This window comes from Arctopsyche grandis, chromosome 8 (genome assembly GCF_051622035.1).
Source record: "Arctopsyche grandis isolate Sample6627 chromosome 8, ASM5162203v2, whole genome shotgun sequence".
NCBI classification, from domain to species: Eukaryota; Metazoa; Arthropoda; class Insecta; order Trichoptera; family Hydropsychidae; genus Arctopsyche; species Arctopsyche grandis.
The window spans coordinates 30,300,955-30,318,210 of NC_135362.1; the positions used below are offsets into that span (position 1 = coordinate 30,300,955).

Sequence of the window (17,256 nt, forward strand, 5' to 3'; positions counted from 1 at the left end):
CTCAGGAGGCCTAATCTGTTTACCTGTTGTATAGTCACACGTATTCGGATATGTATTTCCACGACATTGGGTCTTCCCGTACCGATTCTGAGAAATAACTAATAATGGTCATTGTTTAGCCTAAATGCACTTACAGTCCAGATATAATCCTGGAAGTAAGTGCAAGCACTTACATAGTTAATCCGATAACAGATAACCCTTGAACGATCACATAGTCTCTGGGATTCTATTCGCTTAATCCGCGGCGTACGTAACAATATTTATTACATTTTATACCAGGAAGGCCAGCAGCACAGCACCAAGAGGTTGCTGGGTTCAATCCCGTGAGTTGACTTCGACTGAAAAGAATTTATTCCGAGTATTATCTGTAGTGCTGCTGGTCAGGCTTGGATATTTCTGACTCCAAGTCGATCGTTTCCTATCAGAGTTTGCAAATTTATCTTATTTTATTGTTGAAACGGTTCCTCGTCAAATTGGCAACAATCATCCTACTCACTATGTCACTGTTTGATTTTTTATTTACATATATACCAGGAAGGCCTAACAGTTAAGCCCCAATGCACCTTCCTGGCCAATTACAAACAATGCAGCATTTTTATTATACAAGTCACTGAATTACGAGACACTGAAAACTCGCAAATTGACGAGACGTCTATGAATTGTGCATACATTTTATTGTACATTAATCATACTCAAATAGTGCCACTATTATAGTGGTTACATAGTAGCTAGGAAGGTTTTTAGCCAATTTAATCGGGAACCGTTTCAACAATGAAATGAGACCCAGGAATATCATTGAGGACGCAAAATATACCCAGTATTGTCACAGGGCTTTAATTTAAATCTAACGATGAAGTACTTTTTTTATACAGTTTAAAAAAAGTGTGATATATCCTTTCGAATCAATATGCATACCTACATACAAACGTAAACACAGCGTTTATAATTCACATTGATTTACATAATGATCCTTACATTTAAAAAAGATTATACTTTCCACGGGTATCCCTAAAGAAGTTTATTCGTGCTTATAACTGAGGGAAAATAATCAGACGTAATTTTAAAGAGAGTATGTAAATTTCTCATATAATAACAAGTCAATATAGATAGAATTAAAATGGTAATTGGACTGTTCGTCACATTGGGGTGGCCACAAAGACAATTTTTGCCATGAAAATCGCGAATACACAATATTTGGCACTCAAGTTCTCGTTACTATGATAGTTATCGTTAGTATGATGGACTTTTCGGCTGCCAGATGTTCCGTTATAGAGATTTTAGTGACTCTGTGACCAGGGATCACCGAACCAATTAAAATATATGTATAAGCTATGTGAATTAAAATTTGTATTTTGGTTACTATTCTAATGATTGGTGGTAGCGTGTATGGGTTTGCACTACAACTGTCAGAGAACGTAAACAGCTACAATGTCTCGAAAAACGTTAGTATTAAAAAAAATCATTTAAATCGATATATTCAATGGAAAATATGTACTCACATTAAAATATTATTACAACAAAAATTGCATTTATTTTTCTTCCATTCATAGCAGATCTACAAAAGTCTCAAATGCTTTGAACGACTCTGACCAAAACAACGAAATTGCTAACTCAAAAAATCCACAATCTGACATGTGCCAGTGTTGTTTGGCTACCAATAATCTCAGAAACATATCTAAGCCGTTTTTGTTTAATGGAACGACCGAACTGTACTCGCAAATGATGTCGGCTTGTTTCTCCGAGGTGACTAAATTGATGTAAATAAACGTGCAATTGTATATACTTTGCTTCGTTTTAAATTTTATGTCTTCAATATTTCAGTGGAAGTTTGGTGATGGACAGATATGTGCAGAATGTGTACGTCGTCTGCGCCAAGCCTACAGTTTTAGGCAGTGCGTTCAGTCGGCGCAAAGCTATTTAAGTAATTATAAACGGGAGCCTACGAAAGGTTTATATATTTTGATGTTTATTCAGTTATGTTAACATTTCTCTATATTTGACGTATTTTAAATTGCTTTACAGATGTGAAGATCAATAAAAACACTGATCACATTGACAATATGATGGATTCAGAAGACTTTTCCCCAAATAATGAAGGCATAACAGAGTTTAATCAAAATGGTAAGATTGATATTATGTTCGATACTTACGTATTTGTTTATTTATTTACTTAAAATGAATACTTTCAGATAATGTAGCTGCTGATTCTGGTTATGTTAAAATTGAAAACCTCAAAGACGAACCGAACACTTCTGATGATGACGATTTTGCCGACTTTTTCTATAAAACAACTGAAGCTCCTAAGCAAATTTTCAGCAGAGTAATATTTATTTTTTACAACTCGTGATGGTTATTTATGTTGATTGGTATTAATATCGTTATTATGACTCGCAGGAAGTATTCGACGTTGGTGAACAAAGGACTCTTCCGTACGTTCTAGATAATACCGATAGAAAGTGTGAAATTTGTCATAAAGAGTTCAGTTTTTTAGGGTTAGTACAGAAACATTAATGAAATAATTAAGGTGTGTATTTGTTTATAATGTATTATTTTCATCACACAGAGAGCTTGCAAAACACATGCCTGAACATTATCCAAATCATATTTGTGACATATGTGGTAAGATTTGTGCCACTAGAAAGAGTTTAAATTTTCATGTGAAAACTCACACTGACATCCGCCTGAATTGTAAAATGTGTGACAAAACATTCAAGAACAAATCCAATTTAAACGCTCACGTTAAGGTTCAACATAGAGGGGAAAAGATTTTGTTCAAATGCTCACAGTGTGGGGAAGTACTGAACACGTATAATGCAAGGTAAAGTTTCGCATGAAAGTAAACTTTAATTGTTCTATAATAAATTCTTTATATACATCTTGTTTTGTAGGATAAAACATATGGCTGAAAAACATGGAAGGGAGGATAAGTCTTATAAATGCACACAATGTTCTTGTAAATACCGACTGGGTAGTCAATTACGGGCACACGTGAGGAGAGTGCACTTGCAAGAGAAAAATCATAAATGCCAAGTGTGCGGGTCTTCGTTTTTCACCCGAAAATGCCTAGAGAATCATTCGTTGAAACATTCCGGCGAAAAGAACTTTTCGTGTTCTCTTTGTAATAAAAGCTACGGTAGAAAAGAGTCCTTGCGACAGCACATGAAGTCTCACGAGGAAGAAAGTTACATATTGCCAGATTATACAGCGCAGTGCCAAGAATACATCAATATGTAATTTCGTGACGCAAAGATTTAATAATAATAAGTTCCAGCGATATTTTTTTAAACGCATGACAATTTCAATAGGAAGTTTTTATTTATTCGATGCATGTCATTATAAATTATTATTTCATATTTAAAATTTCGATAAATAATGTTAATGATAAAATGTGTATTTAAAATATTTATTTATTGCTATCATATGATCTATCAACATTTTTATAAATAACAGATTTTTTTACAAATCAATGCGTTTTGTTTAAAGCCAATTCTATACTATGAAAAAACTATATATATAAAGAAAAAGAATTTCATTCTGGAATGAAAACTATTTTACATACATAAAATAAAAATCAATGGCAACAATTCAATTATACGAATATATATATTAATTACTGTAAAATATATGTAAGTACATATGTACATAATTATTTCAAAAATAATTTATATACTGTTACTCTTTAAAATTTGTTTGAAAACGTAACATATAAAAAATATATAATAAAAACATAAAACAGTTGTAATATCACTAATGATAATTTGAAATCATTCGATAAAATAATAATAATGCGCTGTTATTTACTCTATGTGTATCAGAATTGACTATGTCGGCAAATTCGTTCAACTATTTTCCCATCCAAAGTCCGATCTTTCCATTTTCAAACATTAAATTCTTCTTTGGTAACGGTACAAGTGATCCTCTTCTGACAATCCCCATATCTTCGCCGGGAAAATACTAAAAACACTCATCGATTAATTATAATTATCAATGAAATCAATGAAAAATAAAATAAAAAACAACAATGTTTACCTGACACTGCGAAATAAACGTTAGTAAGTTTTCTGAAAGGATTACATTTGATTCGGCAAGCTTTTGTAAACTAAAATGATACAAATACAAAAGCATAAGACACAATTCCAAAATAAGAATAAAACGTTATTTATAAACGTTGTTTACATACAGAGAAATGTTATAATAATAAAAGTGGCTTTAGGCGTTATATTGTTGTCAATTGAAGATTGTCCACAGACATTCGTAAATAATTTTAGAATCAGTCGTGTTTGATACTTGGTGCTCGACATACATATGTCCGATAAAAACTTCTCTGGGCAAGTGCATCGTTAAAAATTGCACAATGCATTCAAAAACACACAATAAACAACATGGGATACATTTTTATAAGTAAATTGATCATTTAAGTAACATGTTATTCAATTAACATCGTAGTTTGACAGTTTTTAAAAGTGTCATGGCGATCACCCGCATTCTACATAACATTTCAGGGGTGGCACCAGACAAATGTAAAAATTATTTTTAAATAAATGTAAAAACATTTCTCTTGATGGCGCCGAATACTCAATTATATTAATAACTAAGTATTTAAGTTGAATTAACATAAACATCGTTCATTTTATATTATACATATTTTTGTTGAAACTGTACATTACACGTTAATTTAAAAGGACAGACAAATACAAAAAAGTAGATAAAAATAATCCGCCAACTGAGAAAAGAAACGGATTGGCCACCAACGCCCAACACCATCATATACTCAAATTGAAAATAAATCTATATCAAAATAAAACTTTAATTTCTGTAGTGAATATGTGATGACCCTGATTGTATTCCTTGCGTTTTAGCGTAGTTATGGAGACGTATCGCGTCATATTGATACAATTTATTTATTCGTAAGGGCACTTCCATTATTATAACATTTCTCTGTTTACATACCTAATAGGATTTGAAAGTGTATCTACTAAAGAAACGCAGACATTTTGATTGGCTTCTTCATCAAATAAAGGAATTCCAAAGTGACATTCCAAAAGTGTCCATTTCTGCAAACAATTCAATACATATATAGAAATAAATCGCTTCGTAATTATACATCTAATATATATATCATTTCAAAAGAGACTTTGTGTGCATGTTTGTTTATTTTTTTGGTTCGTAAAATCCGTGACGTTCAATTTAATAAAAAAACAAGTGAATATTAAATAAAACTATTCAAATGTTTACTATTAGATTGGCCATGTTTAAGCAGTTTATATTAAAAATACCGAGCGAAGCCGGGTAAAAACACTAGTACCAAATAAAACGGAAACTTACTTCTTTTTTAAAACTTTTAGAATCGTACACATCGACGGTATCTTTGACGGCAACGTCCGAAACCTTGTCGAGTCCAGCAGCGTTTTTATCAGCGCTGGGCAATTGAGCAAACATCGATATATTCTCATCCATAGGACTCAGCAAATTATCGACCGTGTCCAACTGACTCTTATCACATTCCGGCGTCCAGTCTATATCCCACTTTTCTTCGGGATTCGACGCATCCGCCGAAGCATTGTCACTATCGCTCACTTGCTTTTCGAGCTGGTCCAACTCCTGACAGAGAATGTTGGAGCAATCGACGCTCGTGAAACCGTTAGCGGGCGAGTGCGTCTTGCTTTGCACGATAGGCGTCAGAGCAAAATGCGACTCGTTCGGTGATTGCAAAGGATTCTCCTTCAGAATATCATCCAAATGTAAATTTTCAGATAATTGTTGCCGTAACTTCTTCTCATTCGCAATATTTTCCTCGTCGGAATTTTGGCTAACATTCTCGTCAATACTTTTGTTCTGATTTTGAATCTCGTTTTTTGGTATCCTTACAACTTTAGACGCAGGTTTGATCACTACAAAATAAAATACATACGTATATAATTGACAAGCACACATAAGACAGTACGTATAATATATAAAAGTATTCGAATTAATATTACATGACGCGGTTCTTCCGAGTACGACGTCTTTAATGAGAATATCCACTCCCCAATCTGGCACACCTATATCGACCATTGTGATATATCCACAGGAATGTTGTAAGTCTATTTGTGATTTAAGTCTTAAAAGAGCACTATGTTGCCACCAAGAATCGGCTAAAAAAAAAGTAAATTTTGTTGAAATAAATTACACCGAGCATTAAAAAACTTACCGGAGTGGAGACTAAGAAATCTTTACTAAGTTTGACCCACTGAATTCGAATATGACAATGATTTTTGTTGGTTTGCTATCGTTTATGAGATTAAAAAAAAGTGCAATTTTTACAGATTTTTAGCATTTGCAGTCTTAAACTCAAATTTAAGTATCGCCGTGCCAAAAGTGAGTATTGGAATCAATAGTTAGATGTTTTTTCTATTGATTGTGATTTTTTATTGCTTCGAAATACGTATAATTAATTATCTAGCGAATTTTAAGTCAAAAATGTATTTTTTTCTCGAGCTACCATGCATTTGTTGTGCCAGTTTTATATTGCACTACATTCACAAGAATTGGTTATTTATCTCAAAAATTCAAAAATATACTTTCCTTACCCGTCTTTTCCGTAATATTATTAATTTATTTAGCTAATTTTTCAATTTAACACCTTCATAAGGATAAGTTTTCTATCTCAATATTTTTTATTTTTATCTAAACGTACTAATTTGAGCGATAAATGATTTTGTGGTAAATGATAAAAAAAATTGAGATGGAAAACCAAATCTTGTAAACGTAGTGAAATATAAAACTGGCCCAATAAATGCATGATAGTGTGACGTATGCGAAAAAGAGCCGCTGTCTTAATTAGTTTTGAGGATTATCTCCAGGCAAGTGCAAGTAGGCTAAACAATGGAGACCACCGAATTGGGTTAGTAAAGGCACTCGGTCCCTTCTCAGAACTGACAGTGCGATAGCGTGGGACTGAGTGCCTTGGATCGTGGGAAAGCATATCCGGGTATGTGCCTAAACAATATGGAAATAACCGGACGTCGAAGATGCAGTGAGCGACCTGCCCGTTATAAGCAGGTACTTAGGCGATATCAAGACATTCTGGACGGAGCATTGGCCGTGCGTGTATCTCCTTAATCACCACTAAATACTGTGAAGTGACTTTGGCCTTTTATTTGGATCCTCCACCCACCCCTATGCAACAATAGCTTGAGAAAAAAATGTATATATGTACATATTTTTGATTATTATTCATTAGATAATTAATTATACGTATTTTGAAGCAATAAAAAATCACAATCAATAGAAAAAACATCTGACTATTGATTTCAATACTCACTTTTGTCACAGCAATACTAGATTTTGAGTTAAGATTGCAAAAGCCAAAAATTTGTAAAAATTGTGCATTTTTAAACTCTCATAAACGGGAAAAAACCAACAAAAATCATTGTCATATTCGAACTCAGTGGGTCAAACTTGGTAGATTGATTAGTCTACGCTCCGGTAAGTACAAAAGTGATATGTTGTTGCTCAAGTTACTTGTATCAGTAGGCGGCGGGAATGATATAAGCTTGGTGCTTGCTGCATCTCTAACACCGTACGCTTGCACCATTACTGGACTGTATTTGAGGGTAGCATTGACAGCCAAAAAATTACACGTCGACAAAACAACCGCTTCATGTTGCCAAGACGATACTAGCAAACGTGAAAACCCGAGGAATAAACGTGGAAGGCTTTTAAGTACGGTGCCTGAAACATACACAATCTATTTTCAATCGTTCTACATATAGACAAATCAAATAAGAATAAAGTTCAAAAGCTATTCATAACCTTTCGTAAGTAGTAATGTAGGTGGACCGTAGCCGGTAATATGATAAATATAAAGTTTAAACCACAAAGAATTAGTCTCGGGAGGTGATGGTCCAAGAAGCGGCGGTGTATGAGGAGGTCCTTGAGGCGGTCTTACTTCGCGTGACAACGGCGCCATTGTAGCCAATAATCTGCAACGAAATCAAAATTAAATAACAATTCCATGATTATAATGCAGCAGGCAAATGACCGTCGAGACACACTTGTATTTATTATTCAACAGACGAGCAGCAGTGGCTGAATCTAAGGACTGCAGACTTTCGCAGCGTACTAAATCTAACGGACGAAGGGGTGCTAAGGTTCTCAACGCTGATCTCAACACTAAAGCATGAGTCCAATATCGCTTAGCTTCACCTTCAATATCTTGCCAGCCAATCTGTAATAATAATATATTTTACTATGCATAGAAATATTAACAAAAATATATATGCTAGTGATAAGCCCGATGAAACACCATCGCATGGATTACGGCATATTAAGTTATTCAATAAAATTTTTTAAGTATTGTAGCATATGCTAAAAGGAGCCGCCGTTATAATTGGTTTTCGAGGATTATCTCCAGGCTTAAGTGCTGTCGGCTAACAATGGAGACCCCCGAATGGACTTAGTGGTCGCTAACGGCATTCGGTCGCTTCCCGCTAGAGTTCTCAGAACTGACAGCATCGAGGAAGACGCAGTGAGCGACCTGCCCTTTATAAGCAGGTACTTAGGCCATATGAAGGCATTCTGGACGGAGCACTGGCAGTGCGTGGATCTCCTTAATCACCCAATAAATGCTGTGAAGCGACTTTGGCCTTTTAATTGGATCCTCCACCCACCACTACACAACAGTATCAAAAAACTTTTATTAATAGTCAAAATACTATATAGGGGATATTTGGGTGATGCGAGTTCGACTCCGAGTTGAAATTATACAAAATTTAGACTTTTTACCGATTTATGTTCGTCGGAAGTTATCTCCACACACAGTATAGCGTCATTATTATATATATATAATGTAGGTATGTAAAGAAAAATTACCTTATCCAATTCTTCTAAAAAACTATCAATGCTCTCATCGCATAATTTACCCACTTCAAACATGGTCACTGCATGATTTTTTAAATCCTATAATATATTATAAATCACATTACGTTATGTATGTACATAAATAGAGTATAAATAATGCATATGATTGAATCAAACTCACCGGTGATAGATTACCCATCATGAGATATGCCGTTAAGGTTGAGTCAAATAGGAATGCAAATCTAGGTCCTTTTCGATCGTCAGGATTTGAATCTTTATACACACCAGGGAATATTGGCTAAAATATCATAATTTTGTTAGGAAATAATATACATATAACAATCGACAATACTTATATAGTAGAAACGAAGGGTTCACTACTAGAATATGAACAAAGCTGAATCAGTAACAAATCAATATTTATTACATATCTAACTTTTGGTTAACATAAAAATAGAATATTTAAATAAATTGATGAAATTTAATATTTTTAAACAAAATCATTTTACTATGGAATAATCAATTTCAAAGGAATAATAAAATACCAAAGGGTCGAGTAGTTTTTTCAGGTTCGTGAAAAATACAATAAATTTATTTTATTGATTTAAAAGCCAGCAGCACAGCACCGAGAGGTTGCTGGGTTCGATCCCGTGGGTTGCTGTATTCCAAGTATTATCTGTAGTGCTGCTGGTCAAGTTTGGATATTTGTGACTCAGAGTCGATCGTTTCCTATCAGAGTTTGCAAATTTATCTGATTTTATTGTTGACACGGTTCCTCATCAAATTGGCAAAAATCATCCTACCCACTATGTCACTATTTGAATTTTTTATTTACATATAAATATACCAGGAAGGCCTAACAGTTAAACCCCAATGCACCTTCCTGGCCAATTACAAACAACGCAGCATTTTTATTACACAAGTCGCTGAATTACGAGACACTGAAAACTCGCAAATCAACGAGACATCTATGAATTGTACATAAATTTTATAGTACATTAAACATACTCAAATAGTGGTGACAAAGTAGGTAGGAAGGTTTTTAGCCAATTTAATCGAGGAACCGTTTCAACAATGAAATCAGAAAAATTGCCAAACTCTGATAGGAAACGATCGACCTGGAGTCACAAATATCCAAGTCTGACCAGCAGCATTAAAGATTTGCTCGGAATAAATTGTTTCCAATCGAAGTCAACTCACAGAATCAAACCCGGCGCTACTCGGTGCTAGGCAAAAGCCCAAACATCGAGCCACGCTGATGGCTGATGACTTAATAAAATATAATCTATAAAAAATCATATACATATGTACAAGTACTGCTCAGGGGCAACCCTATGACGGCATCATGGGAAAATATAAAATTGGGTCTATTGGCTATGTCACCTTTCCCAAAAGTATAAGTAAATAGATGAATAAAAATTTAAAAAGCCTTCGATATGATTCATGATCGATCAATATATTTATTAGAAAGGAAAAAAATAAGTATTTAATCTATTGAAAAATTTGATAAGGATAGTATAACTCGAATCAAAATGTGATAATCTACATAATAGGTATTGAAAAACGCATTAGGTAAGTTGTATACGCACCCTTTCCTCTCTTAGAGGAGTTTCAGGTACATTGGTTAATACGGGTTCCATTTCTAACGAGCTGTTTTGTAATGTGGGATCAAATGTTAGGGGAGTAATCGGACGTGCACTAAAAATTCACAAACAGATGTAATTAAATCCAAAAGTATACTCCGTCGATTTGCGTGAGCTTATATACGTATACGTATGTACAAGCTTACACTTTAACGGGGGTCAAATTCTTCCACGACGGGTCAAGATTCGGAATGGGAGGGACGTCAATCTTTTGTGCAAATCCAAGCCGACAATACAACGAAACGGCTTGCTTAACTAATTCTACGTCAACTTGCAACACCGACGATAAATCACTGACTGTCGTATTTTCATCGATGGAAACAAATATTTTGTACAGTAGCGTTTCGAAATAGTCTCCCATGACGCGATTCATCACGAACCCTTGGAGCGGAGGCACTCGGACGCGATCCACACCCGTTATAGGTACATCTACATAAACTAACCCTTTCCTAAGCAAAAACAAAAACAAATACATATAATTACTTCAATGTTAAGTTACATATATATATTAAAATAATAGACATTCAACTCGATACTCACTTATATAAACTATGCACAATGGAAAATTCTAAAGTACCGAGCGTTTGCGATCCTTGATCGATCAATTTATCAATCAAATCGCGCTCACTGCTATTCAAATACTGTAATGAATAAGTTTTTATATACACTTGTGTGTGGATTGTAATTCTTTATTTACTTGATGTGTAGTATATGGGTACGATTTAACTGTACATTTAGAAAAATACTTTGTATTTAAAAAAAAATGTTGGTGCATTCAAAATTTGCATTATTTTCGGTGCATTAACCGTTTGCCCGCGGCCGTCTTCTATGGAAGCTTTGCGCGACAAGTCTGTAGCGCAGCTGTCTTCCATAGAATTTCTGAACTTTGCACGGGATTTTGAGGCTTATATGCGCCTATTTCAACTGTTTTAAGGTTCAAAATTGGTTGAATATATTACTGAGAGTTGAATGCCATCTATTCAATTTGCTTAAAATGAATATATACCAGTCAAAATTAGTTTTTTGTGGAACCATACTGAAACCTCGTTTATGTGACGTCACGTCTTCATACAATTGAGACGATGCGTCTCAATTGTATGAAGAATGATTATTTGACAATTAAGCCAAAACTACGAGATATATTATGTATTTTATTGTTTAAAATAATACTTTATGTGTTAATTAACATATCTGGTTCCTTGAGTAAATATTAAAATCTGTATTTAAGGTCGAAAACTCGATTGCCAAATTCGCGAAAAAGGTGCCGAGTACAGGGCTTGTTCGCTATATTTATTGCCGCGGGCAAAGGGTTAAACAATCTCGTATTGTGCATCGAATAAAATATTTTGGCATTATAAAGTGACTATTAAAAAATATGAAACGATCATTCGAAAATATAGATTTTAGCATTAGAATGGATACAAAAAAGTGGCAACGCAGTCGCAGTCTTCCGCTATTGACAATTGTCAACTATCAAAAGTGATTACTTTTGTTTCTCACTAGTGAAATGTAATCTTAAATAAATAAAACCAACTATAATTTAACTTAACCTAACCAAACCATAAATAAATAAAACCTAACCAAACGTTGGTTCGTATTTTGGTATTCGCGACGTTGCCGATAAAGTTCATCCGTCATTTTAATGCACATTTCATCCACTTCTTAAGTAGCAAATATTTTTTTCAATGATCAAAGCAAACTTTCTAATGCAATCAGTATCCGACATTTAGAAATGCACACAAATTTTTTGTAATGAAATACAGAAATTTTTTTTAATGTACAAAATTTGTTTTAAATGCTCATTTATTTTATAAAATGGACGTTTAGATCGTTCCCGTAGTATATTATGTACCTTGACGTCGTCTTCTAACACATATCCTAACTCAAGTCTCCACCACGGCTGGAGTGGTGGCAGACGAGGCAAAGCCGGAAGCAAATGTTTTCCCGCATTACCCATTCCGCTCACCCTCCACGAACGTCCTCTACCCCTAGATCTGTTCATCAATTCTATGTACTCGTTGCGTCCAATTCCGAGAAGGCGAAGACCTAAAATTTCAAAAATTAATCATAAAATATGACAATGTGTAGGTATTTATATAAAAATATAAACTCACAATCGGCAGCTGTAAAATTCGGTAAGGTGTCGTAACTTTTTTCCATATCCATAATCTGTCCGACGACTTCTTTATAGTAACTGAATGGTGTTATTCTTAATCCTGACCGCACAGTTAAAAACAAATTCAATTTAACGATTAGATTTCATATATGTAGAATATTTTGATAAAATATTACCTTTGACGATCATATCGGCTAGGTGATATGGAAACAACATAAGTCTTTGAATGCTACTTTCAATAAGGGCTTCATAATAGAGTCTCTCATCCTTGCGCACTGTTCTCACTATTGTATACAAAGAAAAATAAATAAATAAATAATAAAAAAATTTAAGAAAAATTTATGTATAGTATTTACCTAAATTTCCACGAAATCTCAGTTGGTTTCTAATGCTGAATTCAAATATGAATCGTTGATATTCCTTTTGCGAATTGCCCAGCAACTGTGAAATTCGATGCGGTGCGCGTTAGTACCGCGTTAAAGAAACATTATTATTATAAGTTCTGAGAAATAATCAGAAAACAAGCCATATACGTATATCTAACTAATGTACACAAAGATAAAAAGATAAACATTCTGCGTCACAATATGCAAATGGGTGATACTAGTATTGGGGTTTTGCAGTCGAGGATGAAAATGCAATTTCGACTATGGACTATGGTTATTTATAGCACGTGTAAAACTGCACAAGGGGTGAGGGACTGCACGGGGGTGGTGTCACCTGTTTGACGGAGTTGGGCAATTGGGACCAGGAGAGGCGCGTGCGCACGCAATCCTCCACTTGCTGCATGGCGGCCGCTACGCCCCGCCGCCTGCGCCCCCCGCGCCCCCCGAAGCTCTCGGCCGTTGCGCCCCCAGTGTCTCTGCCCACGTCCAGAGTCTCTGCACCCGTCAATCTCCACTCGAACACTCGTCTCAAACGTCAAACCTACACTCAGACTGCTCAACGTACAGCCATACCTTGTTTGATTGCTGTCACCTATATTTTCAAAATAAATACTGACTGCCGTCACAATTGAATGTTTATTCAACTTTAATCAGACTCAAACAACTTCTTGTCAAAGATTCTGGATTCAAATGCTTTTCGATATTTATATTAATCACCAAACCATTTTTTTCGTAAAATTTATTTATTTATTTATTACATATATATACCAGGAAGGCCTTACAGGTAAACCCCAATGCGCCTTCCTGGCCAATTACAAATTTACAAATTACAATTCACCATTTTTATATAAATCACTCAATTACGAGACACTGTAAAACTCGAAAATCCATGAGACATCGATCAATTTGTACACAAACTTATTTATTGCACATTAATTAATAACAAATTATAGGTGACATATCGTATAGGAGGGGGATTTTTAGCCAATTTTTTTTCCGGGAACCGTTTCAACAATGAAATCAGAGAAAATTGGCAAACTCTGACAGGAAATGATCAACCTGAAGTCACAAATCAAGGTCTAACCAACAGCATACTCTGAAAAATTCTTTTTCATTCGAGGCCCGGACCCAGGGATTGAACCCGGCGCCTCTCGACGCTAAGCAGAAGCTTAACGACCGAGCTATGCTGTTATTAATCACATTGCGGTGGTCACAAAGACAATTTTTGCTATGAAAACCACGAATGCGGAATATTTGGCACTCGAGTTTTTATTAGTATTGTTACGTACACCGCCGAGTAAGTGCAATCGGATTAGGCCATGTAGCATCCCAGAGACTGTGTTACCGTTATAATTGGTTTCAAGGATTATCTCTAGACTAAGTGCAAGTAGGCTAAACAATGCCCACCAAATTGGCCGCTATTGGTCCCTTCTCAGAAGTGACCGATACCGTAGGACTGAGTGTCGTGGGAATACATATCCGGGTACATGCTTAAACAATAGGGAAGTAACCGGACGTCGAAGATGCCCTAGGCGACCGATCTGTTATAAGGCGGTACTTAAGCGATATCAAAACATTCTGGACGGAGAACTGCCAGTGCGTGTATCTCCTTAATCACCAATAAATGCTGTGACACGCCTTTGGCCTTTTATTTGGATCCTCCACACACCCCTACGCAACAGTATGATAAGCTTTTCGGCTGTCAGATGTTCCGTTATAGAGATTTTAGTGACTTTTGTAACCAATTTTTGCGACCAATAATCACCGAACCGTTATTTATCCTTATTATCAAGCAGATAAGAAATTAAGAAATTCCAAGAGCCGAGAAAACAGGAATTAGTTGAACCAGACGCGCACAAATATTTGATAAAAAAAAATGATATGATACAAGACCCAACGAGAAAAATAACACTAAAACTAGGATAAATAAATAAAATTAATAATTTATAAATAACCAACTAGAAGAATTAGTTCAAACAAAAATGTAGTTGGTTTCAATGACAGATTTATTTTTTGTATGATGTCAGACTGTCAAGTGTCAAACCGTAAAATGTCAAGTGTCGGCGATATGGAGTGTCGACTTTGCCTCTCTTTTACAACAGTGGAGTCTTCCATCTCCATTTTTGACAATCCTCATTCTTTGGATGAACAAATCTGGAGTGGCTGTCAGATACGTGTAAGTTCACAACTTACAAGACAAATTTACCTATTGTGATAGTTGTTATTCGGTAAAGTAATACATATGTCTGATTTCTTCTACAGGTGGATAAGAATGATTCGTTGCCAGATATAATATGTCTGTCATGCGACGGTAACTTGAAATCACTCGGCAGCTTCAAAAAGTCATGCGCTCTCAATGATGAAATGCGAAAACCGAAGTTGACGACTGAATTTCCACCTATAATAAAAACAGAAGAGGTTATATTGGACGATTTGGTTTGGGAGAATGAGCCTCTTGACGATTCGTCCTCAAGCACTCAAAAGCAACCGTTTAAATATGATCTTAACTCGGAGATTTTTAATACAAGATCCAAGCGGGCAGCACATACGACTGTCCGAGCAGCACGTAGGACTGTCCATACCGAATTAAAGCCATGCAAGTGTGAGGAATGTAGAAATTCAAAGCCATCCTTGACAAAATATCGGCATACGTACGAGTCATTCCCATACAAATTAAACTCGGCGAAACATACAGAGTTGGTTTGGGGGAACGAGCCTCATATCGATTCGATCGCAAGAACCAAAAATAAACCATTTAAATGTGATGTTTGCTTTAAGCCGTTTACTCAAAAATCCAAGCTGGCAGAACATACGATTGTCCATACTAAATTAAAGCCATATCAGTGTGAGGAATGTGTGAAATCGTTCACTTCAAAGTCATCCTTAACAAAACACCAGCATTCGCACAACGGTTTAAAACCGTTCGAATGCGACATTTGTTTTAGATCGTTCACACTCAAATCAAGTGTATTGAGACATCGTGCTATTCACACCGAGTTAAAACCGTTCAAGTGCAATGTCTGCTCAAAAGAATTCAAACATAAAAATTCGTTATATTCCCACTCGGTCACGCACAATACATTGAGACAGTTCCAGTGTGATATCTGTTCAAAGTTGTTTAAACGAAAATTTGAATTAATACCCCACATGACTGTTCACAACGAGTTGAAGCCATTCAAGTGCGATGTCTGCTTAAAAGCATTCAAACACAAAACTTCTTTAAATGCCCACTTGGCCAATCACAACAAGTTGAGACGATTTCAATGTGATATTTGTTCAAAATTGTATAAACGAAAACCTGACTTGATAATCCATATGACTAGTCACACCGGTGGAGAGCCGCACAAGTGTGACGTGTGCTTTAAATCATTTACCCTAAAATCCTCCCTTGTAGCACATCGATCTTTACACACGGGGCAAAAACCGTTCAATTGTGACGTGTGCTTAAAATCATTCACCCATAAATCTTCCCTATTAACACATCAATTTGTCCACACCGGGCTGAAACCGTTCAATTGTGAAGTGTGCTTAAAATCATTTACCCATAAATCTTACCTAGTAGCACACCGATTTGTTCACAATGGGCCAAAACCGTTCAAGTGTGACGTGTGCTTAAAAGCATTCTCAAAAAACAGCACCTTGTCTAGACATATGGTTGTTCATACTGAGGTAAAAGCATTCAAGTGTGACGTGTGCCAAAAATCATTCACCTATAAATTTTCCTTAGTGGCACATCAGTTAATTCACACCGGGCTAAAACCATTTCAATGCAACTTGTGCATAAAGTCATTCACACACAAACCCAACTTAACGAAACATATTATGACTAATCATACAGCATTAAAATGCCTTCCAGTGGAAGTTGTAAAGTTTTTTGATTTGATTCCTTAGTATTTGAGAGATGTGAGCTTAGTTTCGATTATATTCATTTCGGCAAATACATACTTACATATATACATTTATACTTGTTGTATGTAATAATTTTAATATTCTAACTGCATAATCATCGTTCAGTAATGCCGAATGAGTTTAGCTGGAGATTTTTTTTCCAGCCCAGTTTCCAGAGCGAATGTATGGCCTAGTAGTGGAATAGGCAATTGACATTTAAACATTCTCATTGTTTTTAGTTAAGTTTAAATAAGTGTTAAATAAAAAAATAATTATTTTATGTATTCACAAATATGTTATTAAATAATATTATTTATTGTATTTTTCAATAAACGACTTAAAAAAATAAAATCTAAAATTAATTATTAAATCCAAACCAATG

At 35.2% G+C, this 17,256-nt stretch overlaps 3 protein-coding genes across 4 annotated transcripts; 2 read left to right on the forward strand and 1 right to left on the reverse strand.

The window, feature by feature from the left end:
- The first annotated feature begins 1,361 nt into the window (after positions 1-1,361).
- LOC143915525 (uncharacterized) lies at positions 1,362-3,587 on the forward strand. 2 transcript variants are annotated; one of them, XM_077436221.1, is made up of 8 exons: positions 1,362-1,442; positions 1,551-1,743; positions 1,822-1,948; positions 2,023-2,121; positions 2,190-2,320; positions 2,395-2,492; positions 2,564-2,818; positions 2,889-3,587. In XM_077436221.1, the coding sequence occupies exons 1-8, from the start codon at positions 1,429-1,431 to the stop codon at positions 3,232-3,234; spliced, it is 1,263 nt and encodes a 420-aa protein (XP_077292347.1). In that variant the 5' UTR covers positions 1,362-1,428; the 3' UTR covers positions 3,235-3,587. The 2 variants fall into 2 exon arrangements, with proteins under 2 accessions (XP_077292347.1, XP_077292348.1); XM_077436222.1 differs by having other exon boundaries at positions 1,395-1,442; positions 1,554-1,743; positions 2,889-3,496.
- Positions 3,397-13,555, reverse strand: LOC143915524 (protein FAM91A1). Its single transcript, XM_077436220.1, has 18 exons — positions 13,321-13,555; positions 12,957-13,041; positions 12,777-12,884; positions 12,599-12,700; positions 12,337-12,530; positions 11,025-11,125; positions 10,631-10,933; positions 10,431-10,539; positions 9,023-9,139; positions 8,854-8,940; positions 8,037-8,209; positions 7,795-7,964; positions 7,504-7,713; positions 5,979-6,134; positions 5,326-5,891; positions 4,951-5,054; positions 4,030-4,099; positions 3,397-3,954 (listed from the first exon to the last, which is right to left on the reverse strand). The coding sequence occupies exons 1-18, from the start codon at positions 13,387-13,389 to the stop codon at positions 3,844-3,846; spliced, it is 2,835 nt and encodes a 944-aa protein (XP_077292346.1). The 5' UTR covers positions 13,390-13,555; the 3' UTR covers positions 3,397-3,843.
- Positions 13,556-15,039: 1,484 nt separating this feature from the next.
- Positions 15,040-17,212, forward strand: LOC143915674 (uncharacterized). The gene is made up of 2 exons (XM_077436395.1): positions 15,040-15,162; positions 15,249-17,212. The coding sequence occupies exons 1-2, from the start codon at positions 15,055-15,057 to the stop codon at positions 16,875-16,877; spliced, it is 1,737 nt and encodes a 578-aa protein (XP_077292521.1). The 5' UTR covers positions 15,040-15,054; the 3' UTR covers positions 16,878-17,212.
- Positions 17,213-17,256: the final 44 nt, after the last annotated feature.

Coding starts and splice junctions, on each gene's coding strand:
- LOC143915525 (XM_077436221.1), top strand. Junction 2,122..2,189: donor AACAGAGTTTAATCAAAATG/GTAAGATTGATA, acceptor GAATACTTTCAG/ATAATGTAGCTGCTGATTCT. Junction 2,493..2,563: donor AAAGAGTTCAGTTTTTTAGG/GTTAGTACAGAA, acceptor TTCATCACACAG/AGAGCTTGCAAAACACATGC.
- LOC143915524 (XM_077436220.1), bottom strand. CDS start 13,389: ATGCAGCAAGTGGAGGATTGCGTGCGCACGCGCCTCTCCTGGTCCCAA. Junction 12,701..12,776: donor AGCCGATATGATCGTCAAAG/GTAATATTTTAT, acceptor CTGTGCGGTCAG/GATTAAGAATAACACCATTC. Junction 6,135..7,503: donor CCCGCCGCCTACTGATACAA/GTAACTTGAGCA, acceptor CTTTTTTTTTAG/CCGATTCTTGGTGGCAACAT.
- LOC143915674 (XM_077436395.1), top strand. CDS start 15,055: ATGGAGTGTCGACTTTGCCTCTCTTTTACAACAGTGGAGTCTTCCATC. Junction 15,163..15,248: donor GGAGTGGCTGTCAGATACGT/GTAAGTTCACAA, acceptor TTTCTTCTACAG/GTGGATAAGAATGATTCGTT.